This window comes from Clinocottus analis, unplaced genomic scaffold (genome assembly GCF_023055335.1).
Source record: "Clinocottus analis isolate CAN_PGR_092001 unplaced genomic scaffold, fCliAna1.0.p SCAF_22, whole genome shotgun sequence".
Lineage (NCBI taxonomy): Eukaryota > Metazoa > Chordata > Actinopteri > Perciformes > Cottidae > Clinocottus > Clinocottus analis.
The window spans coordinates 5814644-5842500 of NW_027175954.1; the positions used below are offsets into that span (position 1 = coordinate 5814644).

The 27857-nt window shown below is 39.3% G+C and overlaps 2 protein-coding genes across 5 annotated transcripts in view; one reads left to right on the plus strand and one right to left on the minus strand.

Moving 5' to 3' along the window:
• On the minus strand, positions 1-10173 carry sgms2a (sphingomyelin synthase 2a). Of its 2 annotated transcripts, XM_068588628.1 has the most exons (7): positions 9972-10173; positions 9284-9510; positions 4054-4551; positions 3560-3677; positions 2596-2749; positions 1734-1900; positions 1-697 (listed from the first exon to the last, which is right to left on the minus strand). In XM_068588628.1, the coding sequence occupies exons 3-7, from the start codon at positions 4494-4496 to the stop codon at positions 512-514; spliced, it is 1068 nt and encodes a 355-aa protein (XP_068444729.1). In that variant the 5' UTR covers positions 4497-4551; positions 9284-9510; positions 9972-10173; the 3' UTR covers positions 1-511. The 2 variants fall into 2 exon arrangements, with proteins under 2 accessions (XP_068444729.1, XP_068444728.1); XM_068588627.1 differs by lacking the exon at positions 9972-10173 and having other exon boundaries at positions 9284-9597.
• The window catches only part of papss1 (3'-phosphoadenosine 5'-phosphosulfate synthase 1), a 19320-nt gene continuing 1371 nt past the window's right edge, over positions 9909-27857 (plus strand). Inside the window, exons 1-12 of one of the 3 annotated variants that reach the window (XM_068588623.1) lie at positions 9909-10062; positions 10169-10265; positions 11622-11736; positions 11831-12066; positions 12719-12857; positions 14193-14311; positions 16250-16363; positions 16567-16678; positions 19659-19864; positions 22415-22550; positions 23100-23368; positions 24509-24738. In XM_068588623.1, coding sequence (XP_068444724.1) covers positions 9920-10062; positions 10169-10265; positions 11622-11736; positions 11831-12066; positions 12719-12857; positions 14193-14311; positions 16250-16363; positions 16567-16678; positions 19659-19864; positions 22415-22550; positions 23100-23368; positions 24509-24738 — 1916 coding nt within the window. In that variant the 5' untranslated portion in view covers positions 9909-9919. Of the gene's footprint in view, positions 10266-11621; positions 11737-11830; positions 12067-12718; positions 12858-14192; positions 14312-16249; positions 16364-16566; positions 16679-19658; positions 19865-22414; positions 22551-23099; positions 23369-24508; positions 24739-27857 lie in introns of all 3 variants that reach the window. The other 2 variants (XM_068588625.1, XM_068588624.1) reach the window with 2 other exon arrangements.

The window sequence follows — 27857 nt, forward strand, 5'->3', positions numbered from 1 at the left end:
TTAGAATAGTTAAACTTTAATACAACATTACAATGTTTAGACTACAACTATGGATATACACATATAAGGCTACTAAAATGAATGAAAAAGGAATAATAAAATTTAAAAAAACAACAGCAAATATATCAAGACTGGTAATGGCATCTGTGGTACACCTACTGATCTTTAACACACTAAGGCACCTTGTGACTTGAGCACATTGTTATCATATTGAGGTAAACCCCGTCAACACATACATTATAAAAGAGTTACAGTAGCATATCCAAAACCAAGTCTTGCAAAACAAACCTGCAAGTCTGTTGCAACAAATTGTTCATTAATGTCTGAAGGTCTGTGAAGCCGAGTTACAAAAACAATGAGGACTTTGCAGTTGTTTCTCTCTTAAATAAATTACAGCTACAGAGAACACACAAAGACGATACAATTATCCTTCATTTTTGCAGAGATATTTCTTTCATTGCTATCCATTTGGTATCATTACGGTCCAGTAGACCGGGCAATCGGGGTCGTGTCACTCCTCTCTTGTGCTCTGCACCATTGAGTACTTCTTGCATGGGCTCTTAAGGCAAGCCGGAGGCCAGCTGAAGGGCCAACTGTAGGAGCACGGCACCGAGGTTTGGACGTTCCTCTCCATGAAGTTGAACAGTGGGTTCCACCAGGTGTTGGTGAGGTAGTTGTTCGGCGAGCATTTCAGAGTCTGTCAAGAAAATAAAAGTTAACCTTCGGAATAACATCAGTAATAATACATCTTAAAGTGTTGCTGATGGACAGACCAAACACCTTTTGTCATAACGTGACTTGTTTATCTGATTTAAACATTGCTTTTGGTGCAATTGCATGTGACAAATGTTTCATAGCCATGTTGCAAAAATGAAGCATATGCACCTTTTTTTGTTATAGTTGTCTTAGTGGTTGAGGAGTGTAAAAGCTATACTAAGAAGGTCTAATTTTTTTTTTTTACCAATATAAGGATTGGACCTTTTTTTTCTAGTCTTTCTTAAAACAATACTCACATGCCAATGTACAATAGAGATAGGTGACATAATTGTATTCTAAGGTTTATCTGAAATTAATATGAAACCTCAGTGCTCAAGTGCCTTTTTCTAATTGTTCATTACGTTATCCATCAGTTATGTCATTATGCTTTTCATTAGAATGTCGTCTTTTTCGTGGCTTTCTTTGTTTTTCTAATGCTCCCTTGTATAACCTAGTTAATCTATATGTTGCAATTGCAAAGAAACAAAATGCATTTTTGTTTACAACATACATAGCTACTAAAATAATCAGATTAGGAACTGAAAAACCTATTACAATTATGGTTGTGATTTATGTGTGGACATGTTAACCATATGATTTAAATATCTCTTGAAAAATGATTTGGCTTGCTATGCTACTATCAACAGTCTAGTCTTTGGCCAGTAGAGGGAGTAAGTCACCTTGTTTAGAAGCCACATGATGCCTGACTGAAATGATATCCAGTTCTGACACATTCTGACACACAGCTTAAAAATATAATTGTACTTAGTCTAAATATATAATCACATGTAGTAGATAGATCATTTCATCTGTAATATATTACTGTGCTGACTCTGAGGTGGTATACACTTGAGGTAAATGCTGTGACTACACAGCCACTCATCACCAGCTGACAGTAAAGCGCTCCATTCATTATGATTGATGTGTAACAAGGTTCCACAACAATCATCACCCAGCGTAAAGCTCTGTGTTCAGACCTGTAAGTTGGCCATGGTGTGGTACCACCAGAAGAGGCGGGAGGTGATGAAATAGGCCACGACCACATCCACGCTGTAGTGCTCATGTGCCACTAAGATGCACACCACACCCACGGCGCTCAGCAGCCAGCACATCAGATGGTACCACCAAAACGACCGTGGAGAGTCTTCAGAGAGAGGGAAGGAGAGACAAGAGTGTTGGAAATATTCATGGCAACATACATTTGTGGTTGCAAAGCACAAACCAACTGAATGGAAATGAAAATGGCAGGTACAATGTTGTTGCAGTACGTTTCTGAACACAATCACTACATAAAGTTACAAAATAATTGTGCACTGCTGACATTTTGATGTGCTTTTATGTTAGCAAACTCGGTTTCCAGCTTAGAATTCTGACTTGAATGACTGTTTCACCTTTTTTTTTTTATTTCAATGGATTGCAGCATAAACTGCAAACACAGCTGGAATGTTTAATTTAAAAAAATGGCCTATATATGTTTTAACTTGACGTCCCAAACATATAGAAATCTCGATAGCTCAATTAAAGGCACAGTTTCTGAAACAGGCTGTATCTATAACTCCATGAATGAAGCATTTTTAAACATTTACAGTAATAATATAGATCTTAAACCTGCTTTAAAATGAAAAGACATGGGACAGAGAAGCAATAACAGTGGCAACACATGTCAGTTATTTCATCTTTATTGTTCGTAGAAGGTCAACGTGTGGCTGAATGATTAAATACTTTGGGCTACTTCGGCTGAGAGTGGAAACAGACAATGTAATGCATATATTATTCATGGTAATTCACATAAATTATTTAAACCAAAGCAAACAAACAAGTGATGATTTGAGTACTCACATTCCTTGATGAATAGGTAGGTGAGGGTGAGCATAACAGTGTGTCCACTGTAGAGGAAGTCTCCACACAAGAGCTGGGAGTTTGTGATGGACAGACCGCCACCGGAAATCAGCCCCAGAATTCGCTGGATTTTTGCCTGTGAGTCTCCGTAAAGCTGATGGAGAACAGGAAATAACCAGAGCAAAGCAGAAAAACACTGGATCAGTGACAACATTATCGAATATTCAGCCACGAAGCTTTAGTTATCAAGTTATCGATAATGAACTAATAAACACATTTTAGAGAAAAGACAAAAAAATTCCATCACAAATTCAAGAGTCGAACAAATAAAAAAATACATGTATTTTCTGATCCAACACATCAAAAGTAAAAAAAAAAAACTGATGCCAATTTTGTCAAACTGCACTGACTAGCTGTTTCCCTGTTTCCAAATGTACACTATACTACGCTATCCAGCTGCTGGCTGAGTATTTTCTAAATTGTCTGTCATTTTTTTTGTTAAAGTAGAATTGACAAAGACAAGAAACATGTTGTCAAAATAAAGAGTATTTAAAGTATTACGAACAAGGTTTTTTGTTACAGACTAGTATCATAAACTACACATGATCACATATTATCTTGTGCTTCTGCTGCTCGGATTACTGTTGATAACTCAGTTCTTACAAGTAGCTGAAGGCTACAATGTCCAAAACATTTCAAATTCTCGAGTAACACAACTCCTAAACTCCTCGGATCCTTTTGCACAACACAAACCACCAAACAACAGCTTGGAGCAGATGTTTGTGATCAAACACTGATGCACCTCCAGTACTGTTGGTGTCCTGAGGCGGTAAAAAGTCAAAATGGCTTTTTTTATAGCCGCCTCACTTGTGTTGTTGTGCAAAATGAATCCCAGAGGGTGCACGAGAGTACACGCTTGAGTAACGACAGCTGATGCCCACTCTGATGTTTGCATGCTTCTCACCTTAGGAGCACAAGTCATATGCATGCCCGGCACAGGCAGTGTGGTGATGTACATGGTGACACAGCGATACAAGTACAGGGTGCCAATGAGGAAGAAGAACCGCCTGCATGCTATTGATCTGCAAAGAGAGATTATAAGCGCCTCAATAAAGTGAGTGCAGATATACTACCACAAAACTGTTAACTATTTATTTGGGTAAATAATCAATCTTCCCTATTGTATATAACCTTCCCTGCAGTGAAATTACATTTCCACTTCACTTTTTTGACAGACAATATAGCCTGGTGTTATTCTGTAATTACATTTCTTTTCAATAGTTTTTGACAACAATGGAGGTCTATATCAGACTTTTGCTGACCAGACAATACTTATTATGAGGATCAGTTCACTGTTGGTTTTGGTCTCTGGAATTACAGGATTTGTTGACTTTAACTCTAGAACTATCCCGCTTAAAGAAAACAAAGCGTACAATGTATGGTACCAAAGGTTCTTACCTGTATTTGAAGAAGAACAACTGGATCATCCAAATGACCAGCAGCACCATGCCATTGATCTCTGTGACTGTAAATGCCCATTTGACCCTGTCAATATAGTCAAAAAACTTATCAGGAAGAGGCGGGCTGCTTTCTTTCGGTGGGACCCTCTCGTGGACAATAGTGATGACGACTGTCGTCAGGACCAAGTTAAAGCCAGCATAAAAGATGGCCAGTGCTGTCTTCATCCACTCCATGGGCAGACGATTGACCTTGGACTCTGGCACGGAAATCTTGACGTAGTCATTGTGCCTCCCTATGCCTTTCCGAAAGCCCCTTTTCGTATCCTCTCCACCAGGCGTGTGGACAGGACAGTTTTTACCGTTGCTGGGCGCAGCATCACCCTCCATTCCTGGGTTCAGATTATCAGCGGCTCTCGCATCCACAAGCTCCTGTGATGCCATGGGTGCCTGCTTTGTCCATCCACAGGCAGCGCTCCACTGGGTTGAGGCTTTTTAGCTGCCATAAGAGAAAACAAAAGGCTTAAAAATGGACAAACTCTCAGGTTTGGAAAGCACAAGCACACTCTTGTCATTTGCAAAAGATAGACGGTAAGCAGGTTTTAATGATGTCAAATCAAAGTGATGTTAAACAGGGATGAGATGAACCCTGGTTTACTTTTATTTGCCTCTTCCTTTACAAAGTAATTATCCAAAGCATGCGAGGGAGCTTTTATTGATCCACAGTTATTGATTCCAACATCTGAAATGTCCATTTTAGACTGGAAAACTATTTTGGAGTTTATAACAGCCAAGTAGACTAATGTTTCCTTCCCTGGACATTCACCAGAACCACTGGGACGGTTTTCTGTTTGGAGGTTCAGTCAGACTTTTATTTTGGTCCTTTCAAAGTCTGTCCGCCTCATTGCTTTAATTTTCAGACTTTGTCCTCAACAAGCAGTTGCTATGGTCACTTCAGCGGTTTTCATGGTCAAACATCGTCAGTTGCCACACAATAATTTCATGCTCATTATAAAAGTTTCAAGCTATATGAATGCTAAACTTACGAAAACTAAATCAAAATAAACTTCTTGACATTGAAAGTCAATTATTGACATTTGAAACAATGTCACCACCAACACCATGTTCAATTTAGCTGATCTGGAGCTTTTGATCATATGGATGAATAAACACGCCAAACTCCATCTGCTGAGTAAGACCGTGTGATTCAATTGAAAGCTCCATGTACTACTAGGGATTGTGTGGTAAAAAGACTGTTATATCACCCCTCCTTTCACCCCCCATCCTTTCCCCCCAGGCAAAATTAACACTAAACTAAAGTAAGATATAATGAAATAATGCGTGGATTGTTTGAAGCCAGAAGTGAATGGTTTGTAATGACCCTCAGAAGACAAAGTTACTGCAATGTTTGTTGTTGAGCTCTTTCCAGTTAATGACTTGAGAGAGCACTACAGCAATGACCATTTTCCTTCTTTCGTGTCTAAAAGCCTTCTAGTCCCTTTAACAGCTCCATTAATGGATTTGAGGATTATGCTATCAGCCCTGAAATGCATCACAATAAATGTCATCTGGGATACATGCAGAATGGTATCCTTACTTGGAGGCGAACTTGGCACAGGGGGGAAAAAGAGGGGATAAATGCGGTGTATGGGTGGACACTAGAGAGCTGCTGAAAGTATCAGTTTCCTAAGAATCAATTTTCAGGGAATTATTATGACAGTGGAGAAATGATTATTGTAGAATGCCCTCTGACTAACCCGCGGCAGATTCGAGCTATGTTATGCAACTGATGGATGGCTACAAAACATAAAGTCTGACAGACTTTGAGGGAGTTAAAGGGGTCATAAAGTATAGAAATAGAGTCTAAGACGGCAAATAAGATCAACAAGAGCAGACTAACAAAAGGAGCCAATTACATTGCCCTTACAGTGCCCTTCTGTTATTAGTGATATTATGTTGCAGCTCTGTGGTTGATTATAATGTGAATTGTTAACCTCGACGTCAAAGACATTTATGTATTCATGTGGTCACTTTGCTTCTGATCTACCAAAGTGTCTCATTAAACGGCTCAGTTTGAACTTTAAGATGTCTGTCGATAGAATATAAACATCAGAGAGACAGACTGTGGTGACAATGTCATCTAGTAACAAATCCTGCTGCTGCTCCATAGACTGTGATTCATGAAACACTATGACAGCACATGACATCAGCAACTGATGATGTCAGATGATGCTGGGTGTCGTGAGCGGTGGTGGTTTGGGTAGCAGTAGCTCAGTCTGCAGGGACTCGGAAGCCAGAGGGTTTACCAAGTCCCTGCAGGGACCAGTTTGCCTCCTTACTGCGAGGGTCGCCTGGAGCAAGGCACCAAACCCCGCAAACTGCTTCCTGGGCATTGAACAGTACCTGACACTTCCAATACTAGGATGGGTGAAACTTGATTTACGTTAACACCAGACACTTTCAACTAGAGAGGGTGGGGAAACACTGCAGTTCAGCCTGACTTTCCGTTTTTTTTTTAGGTATGGGGAAAACTTGGTTTATGGTTTGGGAAATATGAAGGCCAGAGTTAAGAAAAACAACTTTGTGATTATTCATGAAAAATCAGTCCTAACTCAACATTGCATTCGTTTAAAAGCTCTAGAAAAAGCTAATAAGCAGACTTTAGAGTTGGGACACTTTCTTCAAACTACTCTTTATAAAGTCTTACAAAGGTCAAGAAGGAACTTTTATGTTCTACTTCGCAAAGGTTACTAAAAGATTGTGGTCGTCTGTGGTGTCAAAATCAGAAAATGTGCATGAAAGTATTCATTCACACAGCTACATGAGGAAAACAAAAGGATATTCCGGTTGTTGTAAGTATTTCAGTAAATAGCCAATGCTGTTGTTGTGATTGGTGAGGACAGTCTCTAAGTGATTACACTCAGATTTTTATGATGTAGGGCATGTAATTATTGACTTTACTGTCCAAAATTGTTGGAGAGGCATAATACTTTCTGTGCGTTTTTCCTTTTGATCAACCTGCAATAGTTTAAGTCATATATTGTCATGTATCATCCACGATGGGAGATATGTATTTTCCAGCGTTCACTGTGAATCTGCTGTACATGGGACATCAGTGTGTCTTCATTCGGCCAGTTTTCCAGTCTGTACCTCCCCAGTGTACAGTTCACTGTGTTTTCCCACCAGCTGGAGTACCCAGCACTAAAGGGATGGGTGGTGATGGAAAACTGGCATAAAAACCTATTCCACATGGTCACAGGCCGTAATGGATAACTTGGCTGCTTCCACTCGCTCAAGCTATTTCAAGAAAAGCCACCCAGTTGCCTTGAAGACTGTATTTTACTCCAGGGGAACCAAGGCTTTGACTCCATTTCGGGACCTTCATAATAACATGGTACTATTGCTGTCCACTCATTTTGTTCTTTACATCATGTGGATTGTCTTTATCAAAGGGAAGATTAAAATACACCAGAGGTGGCCCAGCCCCTTAAGGACTGTTGACACAGAGAGGAGTTGGCTCCATATGTTTAAAAATGCATGGCTGTAAATCAAGCATGGAAACGTCGTGTTCCGCAGAACAATCATGTTTGCATTTTATTTTTGTTTCCCACATATCAAATTGGAAAATACTCTCTCAGCGCATAAGGCTCTTTATACATTAAAATCATAGGGTTATGTATTATATTATTGGATTGTTGATACTGATGCACTATTATCTTTCACTGTTGCAGCTTTTTCATGTGGAGCTAATGATAATAACTAATTACTTTATATAAATAACTAAGTACTTTATGCAGTAAATTAGTTTGACCTCATATTATATAAACTCGTCATATGTTATTTACATGAACTCTTAATGTCCACAGTGTTTATAGCTGTCGACTATAGTGTGGTATTTGTGTGAAGAAGCATGGAATGAAAATAAGTAAAGTATGAGTATGTCAAAATTGAGTAAATGTTCCTTATTCGTTTTTTTTTTACCACTAATTAGTAATAGTAGTTGTTGTCGTAGTAGAAGTAGTAGTAGTAGTAGTAGTAGTAGTAGTAGTAGTAGTAGTAGTAGTAGTAGTAGTAGTAGTAGTAGAAGATGGTTATATTAAATGTAGTATTAGTAGATGTATGCTTAGTAGATGTTGACAACACAGCAGCAGCAACTAACAATACTGCATATTAATTTAGCAATACAAACAAATAAAGTAAACTACAGAGAGCCAATGTTTGAAAACATGTGGGAATACAACAATGATATTGACTTCCTGTACTGATGCACGACTATAACTTATTGTAAAACACTAGTTGACTGTGTGAAGCTTTTTTTTTATCAAAACACACAAAGTGATATTTTGTGCTGACAGTAATAATACAGTTAGTTTAGTTTCCCAAACAATATCCACTTTTATAGCGTACAAGCCAAAATTGTCCAACTGAGCATGGAGCCACCCCTATTCCTCTGGGTGCCATAACCACATGCAGTAATGTCAGGGTCAGGACTGGGTGTCTCCTATGCATCCCAGTTATTACAGGACAGCAGTCTGCCACATGTGGTGTGTGCAGCACAGCCAGTTTTGAAGTTTACTTTTGGGGTGTAGCACAGTGGCCCCACAGACTGTGTTAAATACCATGTTCCATAAGAGGCTACTGGGTGGAGCAACAGGTCATTGCAAATCCTGTAATTAAGCCCTCTCGTTTTCAGTCAAAGCTATGACAACTGAATTATTAAATTGGGATTAAAGTAGCTGCATGACCAGCATACACAGTATATTTGCTGGATATACACAGTATCATTCAGCAATAATGTTCGGTGTATGTCACAACTTGTCTATTAGTATCTGTGTTACATGATGCTACTGATTATTACCCTGACAAATGATTTGTGTAACTGACATTAACTATTCATAAACACATAGTTTCCTATCTTATCACTATTGATCCAAATAAAACGTTTATTATGAATGTATGCCAACACTTAAGCCTTATACTGCAAAGGACAATTCCAAGATAATTCATATCCACATTGTGTTATCTCTTTTTAAGACTGATAGAAAAAACATAAGAAGAAAGTTGAACGTCAGGAGCATTTAAACCAATCCGGCTATAGGCTACCATCCTAGTGAACATCACACATTATTGTCGCAATTAAAAACATGAAAGCCAACACATACCGACGAGAACATAAACACAGACCTATTATTCAATACACATGTTGCACGTTGTTTTGTATTGCATCCTACCTGTCTTGCTCGGGCCTCCTAGCGCCTCTTCCTGTAGTTGCAGTTTCTTGAATCTCTAATGCTGCTCCCTGCTTGGTCGCTGTTCAGGCTGGACTGCTACATTACATGACGGTGCCGCTCGCTTTTGAGGGAGTGCTCCTCCCTGAAAGCCCCACATGTTCGCAGATCCATCCTGCCTCCGCATCCAGCCTCCTGCCTCGCATCCTCTTTAATCCAGAGTAACTGTCCTGTAATCAGCGCAGACATCGCCCTGTAACTCAGGGCATGTAAAAAAAAAAAAAAGCACTGCGAGACAGCATCTTGAAGCAGTTAGTCGTAGAACGTTTTTGTATTAATAGAATATAATTCAAATTGTATTATTTAAAATGTAAGATACAATGCAATCAGCCATTAAACATATATTCCTTGCTTAATTTTTTTTGAGTCATTCCCATTTTCAATCAATTTCACATCACGTTATTTATAGAAATATCAGTACTACAGTCCTCACTTTCAAAACCTAAATATTCATATTACATTAAATCTAATTTTATCCATACAATAACGGCTCATGTTCTAACTATAAAATCCGTTGCTTTGTAAGTACTGGTTGCAGATCAGTTGAGTCATTCAGTCAGTTGCAGTCAGTGGAGCTTAATGAAAACCACCAAACTGACATCAGATCAGTTTATCTATTTAAACCACCCACTGAGGAAACGCGTCACTCCGTGGACAGGGACGTGGCTGCTGGGAAGCTCTTCCCGGTTGTTGTCCTTGGTTGTCGCGCCAAGCACCTCCGGGTTCGTCCATTCATTGGTGATAAGTTGTATGTGCCATTACACAAAATAATATTTGGGCGAGCAAACAAAAGGGACGAGGAGTTTGTCGTTTTATGTTTTTTTAAAGTGATAGCCGGTTGAATCAGCCGTTGACTGCGACAGACATGGACACGTACGGCAACTCCAACAAGAAACAAAAGCTAGGCAACGCTGCCGAAAACTGGGTGAGTTATTCTTTTGGCAAGTTGTGTGGGTTTAACGTTTTTCACGTCCGCCCACCTCCACTAACTTGCTACCGTTAGCTACTAACTAATGCGTTAACGGGCTCCTTAGCTACCCGGAACATTGTGTTGAGCCTTGTTTGCTAGCAGCGACGAGGCTGACATGATGCTAATCAGTTGATGGTTAATACTTGCTGTTGAATACCATTCAGTGAAGGGCATCGACTATGTGTGAATGTAATTCAAAGCTGTGATAACATTAACCTTGGTGGTTGCTGGCATCGAAAACTGTCAAACGAACTAAATACTATTTGATTTTGCTAGCTAACCTGCTGCTGTGTGCACGCACGTATTCCTCTCTGATGATTAAAAGTAAACCGTTAACTCTGAACTGCAGTATTTACAGTCTTGTGTTTATGCATGCAGAAACACAAACAACAACACCAGACAAACTCACAAGCGTGCTTGGGCAAACAACAATGATTTGATTAGCCTAGAAAGCCTCTTCACTGTGATGGTAAAGTGCATGTTTACCATCATACAGGGTTCATACGGCCATTGAAAACCTGGAAAGTATTTCCATACCTGGAAAAGTTATTGGAAAAAATAAAATCCCCAAAATGTTTAAAAAGTCATGGAAATTTGTTATATTCTTTTAATAATATGCTTTTCTAAATGAATTGCACTCAAAATATAAGCAGGCAAACTATTGTCTCTCGTTCATTTGTGTCATTCAAGGTATACTGTATGCTTTGGAATTGTCATTGTTAGTTTAAATAGTAGATTTTCTCAGTTTGTCATGTATACACCGAGATTTCACAAAATATTTGGTCATGGAAATTTGGTTTAAGGTTATGGATATCAATTGGTCAAAATGTGTATGAACCCTGATCATGGCTGTGATTGTGGTTTTAGACTGATGGTTAGATCAAACTAATGTTTTGAAAGGCATCAGCTTTAGATGTAGTCAAGCATAATGTTTAATGCTCGACATGCAAAGCAAAAAGTTTAATATGTCTAAGACGCCATATTTATATCAGCAAGGCAGAGTGCCTCCTTGTGGCACTGGTAAGCATCAGTCTGCCAGGTGTCAGCCAGGCGAGTCTGCTCAGGCGCGACGAGTCAGTGGCAGGCTTCACATAAGTGCCAAACAGCGGCAAGCGAACGTCCCTCATCACACGCTTGCCACAGACTCGCTGCTGCCCGTAATCGCACTCGTCGTCCCTCCATATTTGAAAGCTACTTTGAAGATACTTTCTGAAGTGATCAAATGTATTTTGTCAGTCTGGATCTTTATTAACTTTGTTTTATAGAATTGTATAATTGGGTTGCATTGACACTAAATCTGTGTAATTCCAGGGAATGCAACGTGCAACTAACGTCACCTATCAAGCTCATCATGTCAGCCGAAACAAGCGCGGGCAGGTTGTTGGCACAAGAGGAGGGTTCAGAGGATGCACTGTTTGGCTGAGTGGTAGGTTATTTTATTATTTGGGTGTTTTTTTTATCTACACCTGTAAATCATGTCACAGCTGTATTGGAATTCTGCTGTTTTCTTCGGCGCCAAGGTTTGTCTGGCGCAGGGAAGACCACAGTGAGCATGGCTCTGGAGGAGTACCTGGTGTGTCACGGTATCCCCTGCTACTCACTGGATGGGGACAACATCCGTCAGGGGCTGAACAAAAACCTAGGCTTCAGCCCAGAGGACCGTGAAGAGAACATTAGGCGCATTGCTGAGGTGGCTCGGCTTTTCGCTGATGCTGGGCTTGTTTGCATCGCCAGTTTCATCTCGCCCTACAGCAGGGTGAGTGACTCTCCAAAGAAAGCATCAGCTTTTGAATATTGAATGAGATAAACGGATGACTTGTATTCTGTTCTACAATCATTATTGAAACATATTTGATTGAACTATGGTCCATTGTGAACAGCTTTGTGCTATTTTTGGGATTACTTAGAAATATTGGGTTGATCATGATATTACTTTCATGTCACTGTCTATCATCATTATCCTACTAAAATTGATGATGCCAGTGCCGATTTGAAATTATAGTATAAGTAGGGATTTTGAAGGCAGGGTTTTTTGTTCCTGTTCTGATTTTTAAACAATCAAGGCAATTTGTCAATGTTCATTTGGAAAAGAAAAAATTGTATTAAATTAAAATAATTCCTACTACATAATTTCTTCTGTTCTAATTACAGTACTATGAAGGATTGTTGCATGATTAGCAACGTTTTAGTTTTCTGTCTCTGTTATTGATCATTCTGAGCTGTGCTTGCTGTAATATGACCTAATTTTACTGTGCATTGTAATGAAAGGCATTTTTTTTGCAACAGAAAACTTTTTTGTTTAGTCAACCCAAATACGATGAGCCTTTAATAGTAACATGCTATCTTTTACTGGCTTTTTGACTAAATCTTGTGTGTACCTCGCTGTGCATTTGGTTATTGTCTATTAGGATCGTCTTAATGCGAGGAAGATCCATGAGGCCGCAGGACTGCCTTTCTTTGAGGTATTTGTGGATGCTCCACTGGATGTCTGTGAGCAGAGGGACGTAAAGGGGCTGTACAAGAGAGCCAGAGCGGGAGAGATACGAGGTGCAGTATGGCTTAATATTGTTTATGTGCAATGCGTCAGTAGATTAAAGGTCTGTTTTTTTTTTGCCAATTACACAGAAATGACATGACATGACAGTAAAAGTGATGGATCATTGCTAGAGGAAGTTTTTCTTATAACATTGTGATGCAGCAAGTTCTTTTTGTTTTTTAAGCAGCGGAAAGATCTTTACCCAATTTCCAGAGTTTTGTCAATTATTAGAGTGACCATCTTTAGTCTCTCTTCTGTCTTTGGTATAGTTGCAACATTGTTTATCGAGTCGAAAATTAGTATTGACCTGTTCTCTTAAACTCCATCTTTTTTAATCCTTAAACATGAAGAATTCAGATTAATTATGTTCTAATAAATGGCTATTTCCTGGTTGCAAACTCTGCTAAACTTAGTCATGTCGTACTTCTTGATACAAGAGAATGTTGAAAATAGTTAATCATCATGATTGTGTGATTGATTTAAAGGGTATTTCAAGACAAAGGTTTTCAAATGCTGTTAAAGCATTGCGATCGGATACCTATTCAATAAATTGTTAATTTCCAATACATACAGTAATGTCAATAGAATAATACCAGATTTTCATGTTGATTATGTGTTGTATGTTTTGTCAGGCTGTAAACAGTAGAAAGCTGCATTGGCAGAACAAATTTAAAACATTCAAATGCTGTGCAGCTATTTTTTTCTGTATGTTTATTTATTCGGTTTAAGCGTGGTATTTTTGCACAGTTCAGTTTCAGTTTATTTTGTATAGCCCAAAATCACAAATACAAGATTTGCCTCGGAGGGCTTTACAATCTGTACACATAACATCCCTGTCCCAGAACCTCACAACCTCAGTTGCAGAAAACATGAGGCTACACTAATATTATTAGTATTGTACTATTTCTAAAATCAGATTCCAGTGGTGGCTGAGTAGGATTATTTCAGACTAATATGATCCATACATTTCGAATAACTGCACAGGATTGTAAAGTCAAAGAGTCAAAAAATATGGTAATTTCTATCCAAAATGTTTTTACCTCAAATATTCGGCCGCAATCCAAATATTATGGGATAAAAATGTCAGTGGTAAAACTGTTGGTTCTTCTCTTTGCCGTGCACAAAGCACTGACTTGATTTAAAAACACACAAAACTATAAAAAAATACTGTATTTAAATGTATACTTTTTTTTATTGAGATTTTTCATTTTCTTTAGAATTAAATATGACAGCAGACATTCAAATCTTCATGAGAAACCCTTAATAGAAGCTTTGACATAAAAAAAGACATTTGTTACATAAAGGATAAGGCTCACACTGTCCATGTATTTCTCTTATTTTATCAGGTTTCACTGGGATTGACTCTGAGTACGAGAAGCCAGAGGCCCCAGACCTGGTGCTCAAGACCGACTCCTGCAGTGTGAATGAGAGCATACAACAGCTTGTTGACCTGCTTCAAGAGAGGGTGAGTACAAGAAAATACTGGTTCAAAATTGACTTTACATACAACTGTGCTATCATTCCTGTTGGCAATGAGGGGGCACAAAATCCTTACAGTTGCATTAATGTAACTGTTACTACATCTACACCAGGGGTGTCAAACTCATTTTCACCCTGGGCCACATCAGCATTATGGTTGCCCTCAAAGGGCCGTTTGTAAAACTGAATCAACCGTTCAAAGCTTTTTCGTCACAGTTGACTGCTCACGTAACTTTCTGTGGTCTGGGGCACACCTACTCACATACCTTTCTGTTTTCAGTTTACCTCCTCACATTTTTCTTCTGTTGTCTGGGGCACACATACTCGCATACCTTTCTGTGGTCTGGGGCACGCCTGCTCACATACCTTTTTTTGTTTTCAGCTTACCTGCTCACTTTTTTTCTGTTGTCTGTGGCACACCTGCTCACATACCTTTCTGTGGTCTGGGGCATACCAACTCGCGTACCTTTCTGTTGTCTGGGGCTCACATACTTTAGCGTACACTGCTAGGAAGCTTGTGCGATTTCTTCAGCCACAATGAAGCAAGCTTTTACAGCAGCAGCATTTTTGCCCTTAGCTTTTTTTAATATTTTCTGCTGCGATTGTAGTTTGCCTTTTTAATTCTTGGACAATTTTATATTCGTCTAGGAGGCTAAATTTAACATGCTTGGCTCCATGTCAGGTGTCAAAACTCCAACGTGAATTGTACTCCTTCACCACCGACACTACCTCATAACACAGAAGACTTACTGTTTTTTTCTCCTTGAAGCACAAACATGTATTCACTTTCCCATCTTTAATTTGCCGGATTATTTTTCCTTTTTTTTTCTATTCAACTTAATCACTTGTTTTTAGTTAAATTCCCATTTGGAAACACTGCTTTCTCGCAGTGTTGCCGCAAGTTGATAAAGGACGTCATTGCCTAATTTGTACAATTGTAACGGTCGCTAGATGTTTAGCTTATTTCACATTTAGGGACGCACACACACAGTGGATGAGGTGAGTAAGTGACTGAGGCTGTGTGAGTGAAATGCAGTGATTTTATTTTAGTGTGACAGTGAAGAAACATTTACAGTTACATTGCGTTCTATGAGCCAGAGACACGGTGGTGGGTCTCCTCTGGCTGCAGTGGTTTAATTGAATGAATTTCAAAAAAAGATGCCAGGACAGACTGCTTTCAAAATATGGTTAGAAACTGCGAGGTGAGATGTCCGCCTGTGAGTGCTTCGGGACGGCGGAGGGGCTCTGTAATTGCAGAACAATATGTGCTTTCGCGTCAGTCTCAAGACACCAGAAAAGTCTGAAAGTCTCTAATAACACCAGAAAAAGTTGTTACATTTGTCGAATGTTACTTTTGACAGAAAATCCCCAAGAGTATGTGGAAAGTGGCCAGATTTTAGGAGAGACAGCGAGTGCCATTACTGAAGTTGGCAAGTCTTTAGCAGGCCTAAGTCAGGTGCCTGGTCAGCGGCAAGTGAAAGTCACTCGTTCGGCACCCATGGCATGTTAGTTTGAATTTATTTTTCCATCTCTTATTGACATTTTATGAAATTGTACATGCAACTGTTAAAAAAAGAAAAGTAAAAAAAGAAGCTGTCAATGTAGGTGGGGCCACATTTCCTGGGAACATCCATTGTTAAGACAAGTCAGCTGCCGTAAATCATATTTATGATTTTAGTTGAGTCAACTGAGTTCTCTGTATACATCCTTCAAGCAACCTCGTTGTAGTTTTTTGTTTCTCATTCATTTTATTATATATAAAAAAGGTACATCACTGAAAAAAAGGTTGAACCACTGATCTATACTGTATCATGCAAATCAATATTTCTTTTGTAAATAGTAAACCTTCATAAAATATTTGCTTATGGAGAATGTTTGGTAAAGTTTTACTTGTAGTTGATCATGTCACCTTTTTTTTCTGCAGGATATAGTTCCCATTGATGCCTCTTATGAAGTGAAAGAGCTGTACGTTCAGGAAAATAAACTGGACCTGGCCAAGGCTGATGCAGAGACTCTGCCTGCTGTACAGATTGGGAAGGTACCTCTGAATTCCTTTTTGGATTTTCTTAAATGTTAATAAGCTAATAAAGCTAAATGACTATAGATGGCCTTTGTTTATAAATTGAGCAGCTATTAATTATTTATATAACATTGACTTCTATCCTTTTCGTTTGAACAGCATATTATAAGTTAATCGTCGATATTCAACCTGGTGTATCTGACTGTGTATGCGATCCTCAGGTGGATATGCAGTGGGTGCAGGTGCTGGCTGAAGGCTGGGCCACTCCTCTGAATGGCTTTATGAGGGAGAGAGAATATTTGCAGTGTCTTCATTTTGACTGTCTGCTGGATGGTAAGATGTCATTTCTGTTTTTAAGGAAAATACATAAAATAATATTTCATTGTTATGTTTAGTATCGCAATACTCGAGAAAGACACTAGATGGAGATGAATGCTCATGAAATGGATTACTCAGATTGCCCATACTTCACATATATAGATATATAGATATATAGATATAGATATACACACACACACTTCAATCACTTTGGTCACTTTAATTACGTTCAACTGGTGCAATATAAATATATTTAAATTTGTTAGACTTTTTATTCTGTCTGTATATATAATATTGCTATCTTTTCTTCTTTACTGTTATTAGTTTTTGACTGTTTATTTATAATACTTGATTTTTATTTACTATGTGTCTCTTGTGTGCACTGCTGCTGTAATCCTGCTGTAATCCAGTTTCCCTACCGCGGGACTAATAAAGGATTATCTTAATTAAGTACTCTGATTAAATGGAGCATTGCATTAGGTTTTAATATGGTTCAACAACTTCCTCCTTCCTTCCTACTGAATTCAGCCAGCTAGTTTTCTGGTAGACGGAAGTCACGGTGCCCCACTAATCACCAATCACAGCGCATGTTAATGGTCACGCGGGCCCTGTGACCAATCACACGTCCAGGCCTTTGCAAAGACTGCTCCATGTATTTCAACCAGCCTAATCTTACATAGAGGAAGAGAAGTAAAATGTGATTGGTAAAAAAGGCTCTTAAACAGGTCTCAAGACGCCTGAAGGAACAGATGAAGGCAGCTGTGTAATGAGCGAATAAGCTAATAGGCAAAAATATTATAGTACATGTAGTGTGTTTGTGAAAAACAGTTACATTATAAAATAGTTTTAACTTAAAGTTATAACTCCGAGCTGACATGCTGAAGAAGTGCTCCATTACACAGAAGTGATGTACAACTTAGCTGGGTTGCAGAATGACACATTGATATACTCGGGAATATCAATGTGGAGAATTTTGTGTGACAATGTTGTAAATTATGTTGGGGAAATAAGTCCAGTTGCACCCAAATCTCAGAAAAGCCTTTGTTTCTGCCACTTTTCAGAATATAAATTGGTGTAGAGTCTCTTGGCGTAATGACAGCAATGTCCACGTATTGTTTGAAATTCCAAGAAAAAGTCAATTTACTTTTATTGCCGACATAACCGCTCAAACCTCAGTTCTGTGTTGTGATGCCAAATATTTTGCTACACGCACAGTAAAAGGAAAAATGCATTACGTTGTTTGAAAGTTAACACGGCCTGTATTTCATTTTTAAATTATGACAGGTATATATTTTGCTGTCCTCATTGAAGGATAAAACCATCAAGGTCTTACAACTTGATGGTTTACATTCTTTCCTCAGGAAGATTAGTGGCCTGAGAAATAGAGCTGTCTGGACAGACAGAGCCAAAAATATATATTGACTTGTCTTGATTCCACTTTTCCTGTTTGTCCGGATGGAGACAATAACAGAGGAAGAGGCTTCTGTATTGATTGACACCACACACCACCATTTGTTCATTTTTACTTGCTTCCAGAGATTTGACAGTGATATCTCAGTGAAAGGATTGATCGCCCACACTATAGCACTCAAACTGGTTGGGAATTAGAAAACTGCATGTTTTACTAATCAAATAGTCTGCAAAAATAAACAAAGACCCGAATCCAAACCTGCGTCTCTCTCGCTCGGACATTTGGCAGTTGTGTGTGTGTGTGTGTGTGTGTGTGTGTGTGTGTGTGTGTGTGTGTGTGTGTGTGTGTGTGTGTGTGTGTGTGTGTGTGTGTGTGAGATATTAAAACCAGCTGTTCGCTCTACACTGTGACAGAGGGGACGAGAAGAAGGTCCAGGGGGAACAGGGGCGTGCAACAGTCGGCGTCCCTTTTTTTTCCACTGCATATGATCTGATGTGAAAAGCGTGCCGGCCCAAACTTTCATGAACCTGGACGGCACAATGAACCAACAGAACACTGTCACTGCACAGCTCAAATTATAGAATTTGAAAGGGTCAAGCTCCAGCTTAGCTTAAGAGAGGATTTTTCTCCTCTTGCTTTTAAAATTGCAGCCTTGAAGACTCACTGTAGCCTGTGGTTAAGCTATAGATCCCCCATTTAGCCCAAAGGAGTACAGAATGGAAACTTGATGAGAATAGTTGAGCTGTTTGAGATCATACTTCTTACAAAAGAGCAGGTTAAAACTTTCAGTCTCCCAGAGCTCTGCATTGGGATCCTTAACATTGTTTTTCTTTGATTGTTATTTGTAAGAAAAATGTACTCTACACCTGGTGGTAAAATCATTAATCAGGTCATTCATTCGTTGCAAGGAAGGAGCAGAGTCAGTAGTGCAACATGATAGACAAATTGCATATCCAAGACTGCTCGCTGAATGAGCGAAGCACTACCTTCTTAAATAGCTTAAGGTTATACACCGAAGCCACCATGAGTTCTTCATGGCTTCATCCCCCATTACGTCTTTAGATTGGCCTCGGCATTGTATAATAACAATGGAATAGCACGTTCTTTCAGACAGAGACATACAGATTCCCCTGTCTCATGGCTATCAGGAGACATGCTTTGTATGTAATATTAAACAGACAGTAAGATGAGAAGTCTGAATATAACAGTAAAACGGTCTCTGATTTAAGCGTAAATAAGTTTTTCTTTCAACAATATTCTATATTAAAGGTGCCCTGTGGAGTTTTCTTGTAAGCAAGCAAAAGCTTTATTTACATACAGCATTTTCCATTAATACATGTTGCGTTCTTGGTGGGGCATTGGGGAACTACAAAACAGTGGAGTATCTTAAAAAATGTCGGCAGGACTGTGTATCACTTTGGGTTTTGAGAAGTAATAATTACTATTTGACATTTTTTGGTCAAGACAATTGAATATTCACTTAAATAAATAGCCAATGACTTAATATTGAAAGATAATATATTTTCTACAAGAAACCTGTCTTTATTCATCCCTAAAAATGTTCTTGGTTTCCCAATGTCCTAGGTGGTGTCATCAACCTGTCGGTGCCTGTGGTGCTGCCTGTATCCACAACCGATAAAGAGCGTTTGGATAGTGTGACAGCGATGGCTTTGGTCTACGAGGGCAGACGGGTGGCTATCCTCCGCAACCCAGAGTTTTATGCACACCGCAAAGAAGAGCGATGTGCTCGTCAGTGGGGCACCACCTGCAAAGACCACCCTTACATCAAGGTAAAAAAAGTGAAATAATAAATTACGGTGTGACCACCGTAACATCAAGGTAAAAAAATAAGTTTTGGGGAATTACGGTATTATTCTCACAATCATAAATTGCACGTCATATTTCATTTTCTTCCCCTCTATCTTTCCATGAACGTTTATTTTAATCTTGACTTAAATTTTGAACGGAATACAAGCGAATATGTTAGAAATGCTGTTTTAAAAAAAAAAAAAAAAAATCAAAAGTTCAACCATTGTAAAAGTACTGAGCTGCATAGCGGGGCTGCAGACGGTCTGTCTCAGTGTGCTATGTAATAAACACTGCATGCAAAAGCAAGCCTCCTTGGCTTCAGTACTGATCGAACACAGATCCGATCTGGCCTCTTCACATTGCTTATGGAAAGACTGAATAGGAGGAGGTGGAGCTTTTCTCATAGTCTGTCAGGATGCCCAGTACAATCACTTGATCTCTTTGGTCCACCCTCCTTTTGCAGGTGTTATATTTGGATGCTGAGTCCACGAAATGCGTTGAGATTGTACTGCTGAACTCAATAGGCTGCGGAATTCCTGCCAGCTTTCACCTTTCCGCTCGCCCAACTCTCAAATATATTCAGGAATAGTTTCCATATGTGTCCGATCGACTGCTGTGGGGCTCAGATAGACACAAGATAACGTCCTGAAATGATCCTGCACACCCAGCGTAAAGTGGCACTGGTTTGTTGCTGGAAAAGAATGGAGCAGTCTGGCGTTACAGACAAAAATTGTCAGATTGGCTTTTTATAAATCTATCACAGCATCACGGGGACCGGCTAATTTTAAATCCCATCGCTTTCAGGATTAATGCAGTTGGCTGGCCACTTGTATTTTGGCAAAGGTACAAGACAAAATGGAAAGTAACCTATAGGGTATTTAGTGATTTCCCCACCTGAGGTCAGACTTACTGTGAACCTCATTGTCTCATTTTAAAGCCCTGTGCTGCTAAAAATCCAACAAGGAGATTCACTTAAGCACTTGACCGCAGCTGTCTTAATTTTAAACTTGGTTATCATTTTTCTCCTAAGCAAATATCTTTGTCTCACCTTGTTCGTGATTAAATCTGCCCTGGTAATGTGTTTTAAGGCTGCCAGTTTAATTAATTGGTACCATAACTCTGCAGTGTCAACACCTTTCATAACTGTCATTCTTTATCCACTCTAACCTGTCACAGCTGAACATGTGTGGTCAGCTTCCCATGATAAAGGCGTCACTCATTAAAAAGTGAGTGTATGTGTACATAAGTGGATGTTTAACTCCCAGAGCCAGTCGGCTCGCCACAACCTTCTGCTGGTAGCTACAACTTTTTATTATCCGGTCTCTTTCCGACCAATAACGGCCTGCTCTGTATTACATGTAGTTAATCCACTTTTTCCTGTTTACCTGTCTGTCAGTCAGACAGGAGCCTGCTTCTTCGGAAACCATGGTGTAGTGTGTTTATTTTCACATGTGAAGTCCCGGGGCACTTATAACGGCTAAACAGAGCACATGTGTAGAGGGTGGACCTGCTCCTTTGATGTATCCATGCACACATTATATTTTCCATTTACTTATGTCAGGAAAATAAATTGCGACATGTCTATTCTGTTGATCTCTCTTAAGAATGTTAGGGATATGTTATGACTCTTCTCAGGCCAACAGTGGACAGGTTGGATTAATTGAAGTGTGGAAAACAAATCCTGACATGATCCTGTAGACTTCTTACGATGCAGCCAAGTGGTTATTGATCACATCACGCAGACACCTCTACTGCTGACAACTTAGATTTTTATATATGGCTTGTCAGAGCAAACTGAAATCAGTCTGTAAATTTTGGGCATCAAAGAGTTTTTGTTGGGTATTTTACTCCCGTGATGAATTACATGTTGAGGGAAATAACTGACATGTTTTTTTCCCATCAGATTCCAAAACGTCTTTTTTTTTTTTTTTGCAACGCTTCACACTTCATGTTTCATTTGTGACCTTTGTTTAGAGTGCTCTGTCTCAGTGCCGGGGCTGTGCTTGTTGTATTACAGAGCCTGAGAAATGTCACTTTGTATCGCATTAACATCACACAGGCTAGTCTTTTCAGTAACTCTAGCTACAGTCTCATAAATGCCACACAAGGCAGGCAAAAGATATTATCTGAAACAATAACAGCCTTTGCCTGGATCCTGAGCACTGCTGTGACATTGTTTGATAAATCTATTGAGGGAAACATTTTTTTCCAATGTCGTCATGAGGCTCATCACCAGGTTTTATTGTGGAAGACAATCTTGTGATGTCTCTGCTGGGTTTTGAAATTCAGGTTGTAGATGTGGCCAAGAGCAAAAAGAATGGACATGCCAAAGTTTGTCTGACTGTTTAACGACACCAGACACTCTGATTTATGCTGCTGTGTCGTCGCTGCAACTGGCTAATAACTCGGGTGTTTTATTAGAATTCTGGCCTGGTTCCAGCATAGTGAAGCTTTTGTGGGCCTCGGTGTCTTAAGTCTGGATTATGTTTGAGTTATGTTCCTTCACATGGTCATTGTGTCTCCTATTTCAGATGGTGATGGAAAGTGGGGACTGGCTGGTCGGGGGAGATCTGCAGGTTCTGGACAAGATCTATTGGAACGACGAACTCGATCAGTACCGACTGACACCCACCGAGCTCAAGCAGAAGTTTAAAGAAATGAATGCAGGTTTGTGCCAAGAAGATACAAAAGTGTAACAATGTTCATAAATGTCACATATATTTTTCTTGTACTCCACTCACTTCAATGCTATTATTCTTCTTTTAGTCTTTGGAAAAGAAGTGAGGGACACAGAGTAGGAAAGTCATCGGAGAGAAAGCTGTGGGGGTTCAGTCCTTTACTGTGTGAGGAAAAATCCAGAGAAAACTGCCCTTATTCCATTGGCATCATCATGTGAGATCCACAAATCAACCTCTGACACGTGTCGGCATCAAGCCTGTGACTTCCTGACAATAAAGGGATTTAATTGATTAAAAGAGTGCCATGATTTTCCTCTCTACTTGGATCCTTATTCAAAGAGCATCTCAAATTAACTGTATTTTTCCAGGGAGCTCTCCTAAACCAACATGTTTTGACTTGACTGTTTGGTTTCAGTAGTTGGACATTGAGTTGCTTGATTATCTCTGGGTACACTGTGGCCTATTGTTTGTTTTGTACAGATGGGTTTGGTTGCAGTCAAACAAACCCTTCTCACCCATCTTCTTTCTGTCTTTTTAGATGCCGTATTTGCCTTCCAGCTCCGCAACCCAGTCCACAACGGCCATGCTCTTCTGATGCAGGACACCCACAAGCGCCTCATCGAGCGCGGCTACCGCCGGCCGGTTCTTCTACTCCACCCGCTGGGAGGTTGGACCAAGGACGATGATGTGCCGCTGCACTGGCGAATGAAGCAGCATGCCGCGGTGCTGGAGGAGGGCGTCCTGAATCCAGACTCTACTATCGTAGCCATCTTTCCTTCACCCATGATGTATGCCGGGCCAACTGAGGTAATGGTTATTAGGAATCTTGTATCTGCATAGTGACATGCTTGAGGTTTCTTTTAAATTTTAAGACGGGTAACCAAAAATGTTACTGCAACACTGAGTAATGTCAATGGACACAGGGAGGAAGAATGCCATTTTCTCTTTTTTTTTTAGTGCAAAAAATCTCAGAAAAGGTGTTTTGCAAATGACTTGAAGCGCTCTGAGTGTTTCTTTGCCATACACAGACGTCTTCATATGACTGAGCGTGGCTCGAAATCTTTTAATCATTCTCTTGCAATAATTGGAAAGCTACAGCAAATAGATTGAGAGCAGATTGGAGCTCATGGATGTCAGGAAGGGAATGTATTCTGTTTGTAATTCTGAATGGGAAGTTTAGAGAGCCAGGCTCTGACCTTAGTATCATTGTTTTTTCTTTCTTTTTCTAAACATTGAAACAGCAGATATTCTTGGTCTGGAGATGCAGTTTCTTTTTAAGCCTAATCTGTGCAAATCCTAAAATATACAAAATATGTTGGCAAGTATGTAATGGCGGTAGTATTACTAACTGTCCAGAAGTAAGATGAAGATTTAGTAGTTGGACATAAACGGAAACATTAATCATAAATACTCACAACCTGGACCACCCTCTCCACCACCTACTGCAAGGACAGCAGAGCCGTTTCTTCAACAGACTGATTTAGCTGATTCAACATTCCTGCACACTGCTATAAGACCTTATAATAAATCCCCTCTGGCCAGATCCTCCCTCAATTGAATCAATAACCTTAGCATAGTTTCTGTTGTTTAGTTAGTTAATTGCATACCTATTTTATTTCACTGTATATACACTGTATATATTTGCATTTAATTTTTCTTAAATTGAATATGCTCAGCTATTTTGTGTGTGTGTGTGTGTGTGTGTGTGTGTGTGTGTGTGTGTGTGTGTGTGTGTGTGTGTGTGTGTGTGTGTGTGTGTGTGTGTGTGTGTGTGTGTGTGTGTGTGTGTGTGTGTGTGTGTGTGTGTGTAGACTTTTTTTCATACTTAATAGTTTTGGGTTGGGGCAAAACATCATATTAAAAATAACAATCTTCATAACATAACTTAACAAAGAATACATTGTGTAAAGTCCAGACTTTTTTTCTTTCTTTTATCCTCGTCCACAGGTTCAGTGGCATTGCCGAGCACGAATGGTGGCTGGAGCCAACTTCTACATTGTGGGCCGTGACCCTGCAGGCATGCCCCACCCTGACACAGGAAAGGACCTGTACGAGCCCACTCATGGTGCCAAGGTCCTCACTATGGCACCGGGCCTCATCACCCTGGAGATCGTACCCTTCAAGGTCGCCGCTTACAACAAGGTCAAAAGAGCAATGGATTTCTATGACTCCAAAAAGTGAGTACTTGTTTATTCCCTAATTTTAAAACCTGTCATCTTGTTTCCCATATATTTTAAGTTAATGGGTGATAGATTACAGAAACAGTTTGAGGTTGAAGACCTGTATCCACATGGCAGAAAAGTTCTTTTAGAGCGCTGAGGGTCACTTCATCCCAGCGTTTTATCAAAATAGTGCTCCGAGACAATTTCTATGTTATTATGATAACAATATATTGACAACATATCACCATTGTTGTACGATAGATGAGCATCACCCCATTGCTTATTATTATCTATTTAGGCTACTTTCTCCTTTTTTGAGATGAGTTTGTCAATTTGACAGCCGTAACAAGCAAAGACGACGATCAACATCACTTACAAGAAATAATTGTCTTTTTTATGATCTGGTCCAACAAATGGGTCTGTCTGACAAAAAAGTTTGGGATTGGGCGACCAAAACAAAATAACTGTCTGCATCAATTTCAAATAATTTAAATTAGAAGCGTTTCGAGAGGCCGCACAAAAAGACGTGATGTGTACACATGCCCTAAAGCGGCAGCGCTCACCCTAAGTTAAATATCTTATTTGTAGATTTACTCTCGATTAATACCTCACTTGAAGTCCAATTAGGACCAGCAGCCTAAACAGAAATCACATTGTATAAATCAATTACTCATTAGGCTTTTCTTGTTTTTTTTTCCGTGTTTTTAGTTTTTTAAACCCTTTCATCCGTTTTCCTTCTTCCTTCTCTTCTATCTAGGGTACAACATAGAGCCAAGAATAACAGCAATTGTATTTCTTTCTTATTCAGTTTAAATGTTTTGTGGATTAGTCTGAGCTTTGATGTTACTCAAAAATTACAAAGACCTGCCTTTAATTAAAGTCTGTATACAAACATTGCACATGATGACTCTGATGAATCATGCAATCTCATTGGCTTTTGTCCGGGTTTGATGCAGCTTCTACCGTCGGGTTACACAACTTTAGCTGTATTTGGCCAGGAACGTTACAACCAACTCTGGCCAGACTAAAAAGGTTTTCTTTGTTTTCCATGATGCATATTTATTATGTTAAGTCTGAACTAAAAAGTTCATCAGGAACATCTAGTACTTTTAGTGCTGCCAATTGGTAGTGGCTTGTAACCCGACTTTTACAATAACATGACCAGATTAGAAAAATAACTGTGACCTGAGTTTGAAACATTTGAATCAGTTTATAACAGAAAATCTCTGTTATCGGTTTTATGTCACCTTGTTCCACATTCTGAAAGTTTATTCACCATGTATCTTAAATTTAAACATTGTTTTTACTAAAATAGAGAGGAATCAGTGAAATTATACTATTCGATGTTATCAGTTTTTAATTCAAGATATTAAAGTATGAAAATCTCCTTATTCAGGGTTCTTACGGTCATGGAAAAGTCATGGGATTTTTAAATGGTTTTTAAATGGTTATTTCTAGGCCTGGAAAAGTCCTTGAAGAAAAAAAATTAAATCCCGAAAAGATTTGTAAAAGTCATTGAAATGTGTTATATTCACATATTGATGTCGTTCATTTACGCTAAGTTTGAAAAAAATAATATGCTTGTAAAAGAAAGACACTCAAAATATAAGCAGGCATACATACAGGCATCTATATACATGTTTATTCTTTTAATCAAACTATTGTCTCTCATTTAAGGTATACCGTATGCTTTTGTTATCATCCGAAGGCTAAAGCTAGAGAGAGAAATACAAGCAGGTTCCAGGATATCCCAAATCTGTCGTCATCACTGTTGGATTCATGGCATTCCATTCTCTCATGCAGGCTGGAAGCACCGTGCCAAGTTTCAGGAGGAATATGAATGCTTATCCTAATCACCAGCAAAAGCCTCCAGTCTCGCTCCAAAGTCTAATTGCTCAGATCAAAGCAAGCTGTTTCTAATTTGACACTGTATGAAAATGCACTCTGATAAATTTGCCTGGAGCTCTTTTAGCTCACAGCACACATGTGAAGTGTGAGTTTTCTTTGCAGCGTCTCATTGTTTAAGAGCAACATGATGTGCTCTGTCATGTGATAGCAATCAGAAATGTGACTTCAACAATAGGACCCTCTCTTAATGTCAACTCGGTGGAGATAAGTGTAAATGTCTGCTAACAAGATGTCTAAAACACTCTTGATTATCCCTGACAGTAATTGTTTGACGAGGTTAGGGAAGAGGTGACTGCTCAGCACCGCTCTGTGGCTGAAGCTGTTATCTTTTCTCAACTGAACGTGTGATGTCTGTTGGAGAGGGAGGCAGGACCAGCCATCACATGTTTTGACGAGAAACCTTTTTCACAGTATTTGATTATCTGATCAGTTTGAAGTGCGTCACTGCTTCGTTCCCTCATTTATTTAGTGATGCTGTAGGGTTGTTTTTTAGCTTGCAGTAAGTTTCATTGAATACTAATTTGGGGCGTTTTCTTTCACAGAGAATTGGGAAATGGATTTTAAAAAAACAAAACATGAATGTATGTGGCATAAGTATTTATATTCCTGTCACTCAAATGGATCATTGAGAAAATAATATAAAAATGAATAGATATGGCCTAAAATGTTACTAAAACATTTATTTCCAAAATGACTTCCGGTGGCACCACTGGGTGTCAGCGACACCAAAAGCTCCTCTGTTCTCATGTGTTTCTTCAAAGTAAATTGATGGTTGCTGCAGATGTTTATGGAGACGTTGGCAGCTTGTAATGGTCCCAAAAAATATCCAGCAATGATTTGTAAAGACCCCTGAAACACATGCATATAAATGATGCATCCACTCCAACACACTGAACTTGAAGAACTCATAAATGTTGAGGGTTAGCGCCACTGCTTCACATTATAGCCATTACTGCTGCGGTGTTCTGGTACTTAATGGAACGTCACAGTATCTCTCCAGCCACAGAGGGATTCATGAGCAGTTACTAAGGAAGTAGCTGCCAGAATAGGAATTTCTGGTGTCTTATTTCACTGGATAGGATGTATCGATGCCCTGAGCCGATCCGTAGATACACCAATGTGACATTTCACATTGGTGTATCTTAGCATTAGCTCCTGACCTGAGGCCAAAACATCTCAATCAAATTGTTTCTAGTGGAATGTTTAATGTTACACAAGCTTCTCTT